Below are 9109 nucleotides of genomic sequence, written 5' to 3'. Positions count from 1 at the left end.
CTGAGGAGATAACATCCGATCAATATCAGGGCTTCTGCGTGATTTTCAAAGTCAAAATTTATGCTTTTTTTCTGAACTTGATGCATATAAACAAGACCAATGTCAAATTGATGCGTTAAATTCAAGCATGGAATACCCCACCATAACTACTATATAAACATACAATGATTCAATAATCCCTGCATCGCAGTGATTTTACTTCTTTCATTACCAAATGTAATTTTCTTTTTACTTAAGCTTTCTGCTACTGTACTGCAAGATTTGCAATTTTTATGGCTCTTAGAATATAAGAGCCGAATTTTATTTAAAAAAAACAAAACTTTTCAGCTGAATATTGTCATTTTGTGTTTAGCGTTCACATTTATTATCCTAATGAATGTTATCGCCCCAAGCCTTAAATACATTTACAGAACGTATGAATGACTTGAGTGTGGTTGTGGCCTGGGAGATGAGCAACAACTACCCCCAAGTAACAAATCACAATGGCAAAGCCCATTACCAAGTGATAGTAAGAGTAAAAGGCTAGAAAACAAACAAACAAAGAACCCCCCACCCCCACCCCCACAAACAACCGACAATCTAAACATTTGTGTAAAGACTTTTATTTGTTTGATTTTCTTGAATCAAAGCCCCTTTATACCTACAGCAAATAAAACCATGAAATTATGGTACAATGGACACACATCAAGCAAAAAAATAAAAATATACAGTGTATACAAGTGTAAAAGCAGTAATCACCAGTACAGTTTAAACTATGTTGAAACAAGCCAAGACAACTGTTCCTCAAGTCAGTCTGAAAGCTGCCTTCAGCCATTCCTTTTTTCAAAGAAGTACATACAGAAAAGCCGCGACAGTAACATCCTCTCTGTGGAACGACTCAATATGATAAAGAATAAAGTGAAATCAAAAGGTCAAATGAGTGGTGGCAGTCAGCCTTTCACAAAGGCATCAGAACAATGCCAAATAAATATCGATGCGGCAGTGGAGAGGCCACGGGTGGAGCCACAGCGGGTCCTCAGACATGAAGGCAGCAGGGCGCCCTCCAAACTCTGGAGGCAACAGCAAACATCAGTGCCACTAACTGATGCCTGAGGCAGAGAGTCCACATAGAGGCGATATGGCACAGCTAGGAGAAAAGTCCAACTAGACCCAGTGAGGCCCTGGATTAGTTTGCAGTAAATGGTACTCCATTTGGGCGCCAACCTCAGGAAACATCTATGGAAGAAAAAAAAGGAATAAACGATTACACATAAGAGATGGCAGACAGGAACTGTTCTTAATAAGACAGTTTATAAATCCTGTCTAAGCTAGAAGACATTTAACAAAAGTTCAGCCAAAAATGTTTGCACTGACAACTTCATAAATGGGATTCAACGTGCAAACATGCAGAGCTCAAAATTTTGTTTGCATTTTGTTTTTAAAAATTTACTTTTCAATATTACTTTTAATTTAACATCTTCTATATTAACACGCAAAAAACAGATTTCTTTGTTTTCTATGAATATTTATTTGTGAAAAAAAAAAAAAAAAGGAATTGTAGCATGTTGGTAAATGATTAAGCTAATAATAAAAGCCTGACCAGTACAGGATTGGCTGTTGTGTTTGCAAAATATGGAACATGGAAGTTACAGAGCGCCCTCTTGTGGACAAACTATGCAAAGTCAATATTCATAACATGGTTAAGGGTGTTTGCCCTGTCTCTACTGCTTTTACCCACTACCATTTACTGGCCATTAATAAATACAAATACTGATACATCTGCAAATAGCCTACAGCAACCTGTCAATAAATAAGTCGAGCCCTACCACGTCTACAAGAAACTGATCAACTGATCACAATCCACACAGCAGATGTGGGAAAAGTCACCAGCACCACTAAGGGGGCCAAATATTGCAGGCTTTGCCCTCAATAGAGGGGTTCGGTGGACAAGGAGGGACTGAATATTTATATACAGTTTATGCACCACAAACATTTTTCAAAAGTAGGTTTTGAGAGATGTTTGCAGATGAAGAAGTTTAAATAAATATCGCAAAGTCCAGTTCCTCTTTATTCGATCACAGTTATATCATCGGTTTGCCGTTTAAGATTGGTGGGCTGTTTGAATGACATCCCCACAAAACACTGCACCTCTGCAGCACCTGAATATAGAAAATGAGTCACTAGGTGTCAGTTGTAACCAAATTCTGGAAAAATGAGCGAGCACTAACTAACTAACTAGTTCTGGTTGCTACCGCTTAAAATGTGAGTTCTTCCTTCACACAAATAGCCCTAAGAAGCTAAAACATCACCTACGATTTGAATTTCATTCATGTTGGCTTGACTCTGAGGCTTTTATCAGCATAAGCTGATATGCCTGGGCACACTGAAAAGGCTGCACTCTCACAGTCTACTGCAGCAAATACTTTGTCATTTTAGACAGTTCAGCCTCACATCATTATACTTCCATTTAGCTCAGACAGCTTCAGTCTGCTGTGAAAATGTAAACATGCACCCAGAAGCTGTGTAACTGCTGATAAAGCATAAATGTACACAGACTCTGACAAGAGCTCTGCCATGAAAAGCAAGTTTCCTTTTATATTATATTTTAATATTAACTACTTATTATGCACTTTAACCTCAAGAGGCAAATACCATAGCTATGGCTAATATGACAGAAATGTTTAACAGCAAAAATATACACTCACAGCTTGCAGGCTGCTCTCCAAACCTTCGCATCAGCTGGTCATGGGTGAACTTGACAAAGGCGTCATATTGCTCTAGTGGAATAAATCAAATATTATTTAAAAAAAACAAAAAAAAATCAGTTTGGATTACTTGCACGTGAACATAACATTTAAAAAAAAAAAAAAAAAAAAAAAACTATACCTGCAAGCTTTGTCGTCAGGATCTCGTCATACTCCTCACGGATTTTGTCCTCTCGCTCCTTCAGTAGTCTTTCGCAGATCATCCCAACTTGTCTGAGGGAAAACAAAGGCTGTTCTTTCCTGGCAGGAGATGAAGCACCTGAGGATGTACCTGTTGAAAGAGTCAGTAATTCACATGTAAGTTATATATATCAAAAAAAACAAAACAAAAAAACAACAACACTACAGGCAAAATATAGCCCAGAGAATCAGCCTGCAGCAAGAAAGAAATTAAAAAAAAAAAAAATGCCAGCTTCATGCTAACAAATCAAAGGCCTGCTTCAAACAAAGCAAAGGAAGCACAGTCAGTCTTGCCTTAATTTGATACCACTGCACCACGAATCAGGTATTTCTGCTGCCAGCAAAACGGCCTACAAGTCTCAAGTCATGCCGACATTATTTTTCTAACTTTTGTTTCTAACAATAGAGTTTGGGCTAACAAGCTGCAACGTGTTGTGCTTGTACGTTTTTGGAACCACTCCAAAACAGTGTGAGCATGGTGATGTGCTGCATCAATCGTGCCCTCACTGTGTGAATAGACACTCTGCTGAGAGGCTATGTCACAGACAGTGACAGATTGCCTACACGTTCATAATTAATGCAACGCAGTCGCTCGGCAGTTAGTGAAACAGTCACAACCCCTAATCTATTGACTAGTCACAATACTAGCCACACAAAATTAATATATATTAATATTTTTCCACTTTTTAAACGTCCACATTTGGAGGCTGGCACGCTTTGTGGAAGAGTAAACCATTTCGCTGCTGACACCAGAGGCCACACTTTGAGTCATGCCAGACAGATGACAGGTTTATAATACAATGCTCTTTTTAAGCTTGTTTTTCCTGGTTGCCATGGTGACACCTCCCCACTGAAGATTCTGGCCAAAGATATTTCCTATTACTTAACAAAATTGTGCCGAGTTAAGGGGGGAAAAAAAAGAAGAGCCACAGTGTCCATAATCATGAACCATTACTGCAAATGCCTTTTGGAAGTAGACTATTTCATGGTGGGCTATGAGACCAGCTAATGACAAGAGTATAAAAGCAGCACCAGTGGACTACTTCAGAAAGTGTGGCAGTGCAGTAAGCATAAAACAGTCATGTTTGTTTTATCTATATCTCTATCTCGCTATATATACACACACACACATATACATACATATATATAGAGAGAGATATATATAGAGATATATATAGAGATAGATATAGAGATATATATAGAGATTAGAGCTGGGCGATATGAGATTTTTTCATATCACGATATGTTTTTTTCATTTCAGGCGATAACGATATCTATCACGATATAAGCCAAATAACTATATTTGTAAGATTTAAATGTGCCGTTGCTCACAAGTAAAATGTGAAATAATCAGCAGCTTGTTTTTATTTAAATATTTATTTCCCATAATAAATTCAACAGGGTAGATGTACTTAAGGAACATGAGACTTTTTCAGATAAATAAAGGCAAATATTGCAAACTACACAAAAGGCAGCCGCTAAAGCGTTTAAGTTTCAAAATAGAACAAACGAAACAGACTAAATTGTCAATTCCACTTAGAAACAAAATATTAATTCTAAAAATAAATCTTAGTTTGTGTTACAGAAGAACAGACAAAACTGACTAACTTTTGTCAATATCAAATAAACTGAGAACTAAAAGGAAATTCTCCATCTCTCCTTGTTGTATAGCTTAGCTTTTCAAACAGTTTTAACAGTTACTTTAGTCTGACAAAAGCCGAATGACGAATTAGCGCTTCCAGTCAGAGACTGAGGCTACGTCCACACGTACACGGGTATTTTTGAAAACGGAGATTTTCCGTTTTCGTTTTAAAAAATAATCCCGTCCACACATAAAGGCAGAAATGAAGGAAAACGCTGCTATGAACATGCCAAAGCAGCAGGTGGCGCTAGATTCCTAACCGTGCAGAAATATTGGCCAATCAGAAGTCTAGAAGCCTCGGTGGGAAAAAGTAAACAAAGCTGGGGCATAGAAGCAGAACCGAGTCGTATGTGTGGAGGGACAGTAACTGTGTGTATATGTAAGCATTTAAACACTGCAGAGAGTACAATTAACAGTAACAGTATTGTAGAAATTCATTTCACCGAAACAATAACGTGGCGCACAGTGTGACGCATGCACCAGTTTATTGTATTTGTCAGACTTGAAATAGCCGAAATACCTTCAAACTACGGAACTTCTATGGCTCTTCCGTTCGACAATCTCTCCGGCATTGGAACCATCATCTGTTTTCTCTTCGGTCACGCTCGGTTGATTTTTCTAGTTGGCACACTCATTTCCTCCATTACGCGCTGGCTCCATTACCCGCTGGCTGCTTCCCAAACAAACACACGTGCGGCTTGGCACTTGTGCTGTACGTAACAAGTCACGCGGCGTGACGCTGCGGCTGTGATTGGTCCGGCTCTGCGCTACTTAATTTGGATTGGCTGACCTTTTTTTTTTTTTTTTTTTTTTTTTTTTTAAGAGGACAAGAGCGGCGAGGTCTATCGCGATAGCTTAATTTCTCTATCGAGTAAAAGTTATATCGTGATACATATCGTTATCGTTCTATCGCCCAGCTCTAATAGAGATATAGAGATATAGCGATATATAGAGATATATATAGAGCTATAGAGATATAGAGATATATAGAGATATATATAGCGATATAGAGATAATATCTCTATCTCTAGATAGATAGATAGATGGATATATATATATATATCCATCTATATCTATCGCTATATCTCTCTCTCTATATCTCCCTCTCTATATCTATCTCCCATATACACACACAGTATCGTGATATTTTGTTTGCTAATAATGTATCGATACAGGAACAGCAGAAATCGATATTTTGTTACAAAAAAGGTTTTTGTGGACTGGAACATGCTCGGACTTCAGAGCATGTTGATCCTTTTTCTGAGCAAGAATCCTGACATTCCTTCACTGTCCAAATGTGTTTAACTATTTTTTTGCAGCAATAAACATGACAGTTTACTTATTTTAATTTAAGACATGTTTTATTTTAATTAAGTTTAAAACTTTTTATTTAATGTAAAATTATATTTTGTTTTAATTTACTTTCAAATTCTTCAGTTGCTGAAGGGGCTGCATAGTTTTCATAAATTGCGAAAGTTCAGAATAGCTATAATTGTACCAGACGGTTGCATTCAGTTAAGTTGGACTAGACTGTAATACAAACTGTCCAGTTTGTCAACAATAAAACTGAAATGAGAGAAAGACTGAGTGTGAGACTTTGATATTAGATAAAATGAATATTGATAAAGTTTACCTTTGTGTACAGAATCTGAATATTGCAAAATATTTTTTAAAAATTGCAATAATATCGTATCGTACGTCAAGTATTGTGATAATATTGTATCGTGGGATGTATGGTGATTCCCACCTCTAATTAATTAATTAATTTTTTTATAGATAGAGAGATACATAGATAAAGAGAGAGATATATCTCTCTCTCTATCTATATATCTATACACACACACACACACACACACACACACACACACACACACACACACACACACACACACACACACTTCGTGGTGGTTTTCTCTACACTCAGGAAAGTAGGAGACGAGCAGGCTGCAGGTTCTCGTTGTTAAACACAACAGAGCAACACAATAGTTTTATTCCAGCATGTTTTTCTATAAGTTTGTTTTAAATCTGTCTGATAATAGCTAGGAACCACAAATCGCTAATAGAAAAGAGGGTTGTAACAAAGCAACTTAAAACTGATGAGAAAAACTAAAATATAGTCAAAACAGGCCTGCTGTCAAGTCGAATACGTTAACCTGAGCCTCATACTGTAATTACAGTTTAAAACACTTCATCTGCCCTAAATCTTGTTAAAAAACAAACAAGTGCATATGCTTTGCTGTCAGGTTTTAATCTTACTCTAAAACACATCTGGTTTTCACTTTATGATCTGTCCACCCCCCAAACATTCCTATGTAAACACTGTTTTGGTGAGTTTATGGGTTTTGTCACTCATTTTAAGCATATAAAAGAAAATTATCTGTGATACACCAATTGTGATTGCTGTCTATTTTTATTTTTTTTACATCCCAACCTTCAACCAAGATGTATATTTCTGTTACTGTTATTGGTAGAATAAAAGGCCATTTATGTTACCAATAAAACAACACTAAACACAATTATCGCACGTCTTGATAAATGTTTAGTGAAGCTGAACAGTTCAAATAAAGAACTGATGACAGAATACCCTGATGTATGGAAGTAGTGTCACGCAAATGTGCCATTGACACTTATTTTTAGACTTAACACCACTGTTGACTGCGGTTAAGTATTAGTACAGCATATACACTTTAAGTCAAGTGTAATTTCAAGACCCAGAGGGCCTCTACCATCTGTAGTCTCCAATGTCTGCTGTACACTCCCATCTGGGATAATTACACACAAAAAAAAATTAAAAAAAAATATAAAAACCCACCCCCCCACCCCCCCTCACACACACACACACACACACACACACACAATCAAAAGAAAGTGAAAGGATAAGGAAGGAATGTCATCTGTTCTCCCTCTGCCTTTTTGTGGAGTTGCCTTAGGCAGCAGGATTTCCCAGCAAGCAAGCAATGTTATATAAAAAAAAAACAAAGCAGTAAAAGAAAAGTGATGATTTAGTGTGAAAAATGAGAAAAATCAGGCTTGTAACCCAAAACAATCCCTCACAATAAGCTCATCCACACTCCATGCAACTGACTTAAACATTTATATTACCCTTTAAACCCTGATCTCAAACAGGAAGTTCATGGATTACAGCAAAACAAGCCTATTCAAAAACAACCCTGGTATAGCTACCTGGTAAGGCAGATCCACCGGGAATGTTCTGCAGGTCCAGAGGACAGCCTTCAGCCTGCTGGAAAGCACTGTCCAAGTGTCGCCGTTTCTGAAACCTCTTGTACTCCTGTTTAATGTTGTGTAGAATTTGCTCTGAAAAAGACAGAAGCAGCATTAAATGAGATCTTTACATAGAGGTACTGTGATTGTATGGAGACAGAGTCGCTGCAGTATTCAGATATGATCATTAAGTATGGCCTTGGCATTATTTTAATGTATATCCCGACTGTAGACAAATACATTAAATCAATCAGTTAAACTGTAAGAGATTATTCTTTTACTATCCCCCCCCCCTCCCCGCACATTAATACCAAACAATATTTCTTCATAAAGCCATAAAAGTTCGATGGAAGTTGAATTTATAACAAAATAACCACCACATGCTGCGCTAAATATAACAATGCTTGTCTTAACTTTACACAATCGTGTTTGGAGCGTTACATCATGTACGCCACTGGAAATACTTGTTAATATAGCGTGGTATAAATATAGAAAACTAGAGGGCCGTGAAATCAAACGTAGACATCATTTCTTACCCGTGGTGAGTCTGGACGACACTTCCCCGAAAGGCGATGGCTCCATGCGCAGATATTTCTGCGGTGAAGACACTGGAGACATAACCGGGGCGCACCTCCTTCTTTTGGGGGAAGCAGGGCTCATTAACGGATCAAAGTCCAAACTCCTTTTTAGAGTCGCTCCACAAGCCATCACGCTTAAATATGTTAAATATTTAAAGCCAGGAAACTTCAAAATTCCTTGGTATCCGAGAAAGCCGCCGGCCTGGGCCCGGGTATGTACCGCTTTTGCTAGCTAGTGTTAGCTAAGTCGATCGGTAGAAGCCTTTCCGGGCTGCAGACAAATACGGATTTTTTTTCGTCTCCCGTTGTCTTCCACTGATAAATCTCACAACGTTCACGTTAACGAATATATTTTACCGTGACCAGGATAAAATAACGTCGCAAAAACGTCGCATTAAAGCAGATGATTACAGATTTTATCACATTAGCTGAGAGCACCGACTACAACGGTCTGGACAGCCCTACCTTTTATTAGTTTGCATTTGTTTGGTAATGCGCATGTGCAAGAAGACACGCTCTTGCAGGTAATTGTAGTTTTTAGACACATTCGCATCCGTTTGGTTGTACATTTTGAAAACTACATTTCCCGAAAACACAGAAAACGCACTCTTTTTAAATTTGTTTTTGTTTGTTCACAAAACGTACCAAATCCACGCGAAGTTTCAGTTTCGTCTAAAACTTTAGGATATGATATCAAATACATTTTAAAAAGTATTTGTGCAACAGACTTGACATTTAGGAGT

At 37.7% G+C, this 9109-nt stretch overlaps 1 protein-coding gene across 1 annotated transcript; it reads right to left on the bottom strand.

The window, feature by feature from the left end:
• Positions 1-586: 586 nt before the first annotated feature.
• On the bottom strand, positions 587-8866 carry akirin2 (akirin 2). The gene is made up of 5 exons (XM_085246891.1): positions 8325-8866; positions 7750-7881; positions 2866-3015; positions 2685-2756; positions 587-1215 (listed from the first exon to the last, which is right to left on the bottom strand). The coding sequence occupies exons 1-5, from the start codon at positions 8494-8496 to the stop codon at positions 1205-1207; spliced, it is 537 nt and encodes a 178-aa protein (XP_085103017.1). The 5' UTR covers positions 8497-8866; the 3' UTR covers positions 587-1204.
• Between the last annotated feature and the right edge of the window lie 243 nt (positions 8867-9109).

This window comes from Mchenga conophoros, linkage group LG15 (genome assembly GCF_057382185.1).
Source record: "Mchenga conophoros isolate Kocher_MC1m ecotype Shallow Benthic linkage group LG15, M_conophoros_male_GT1.1, whole genome shotgun sequence".
Classification (NCBI taxonomy): Eukaryota; Metazoa; Chordata; class Actinopteri; order Cichliformes; family Cichlidae; genus Mchenga; species Mchenga conophoros.
This window is presented reverse-complemented; position numbering and strand designations above follow the sequence as displayed.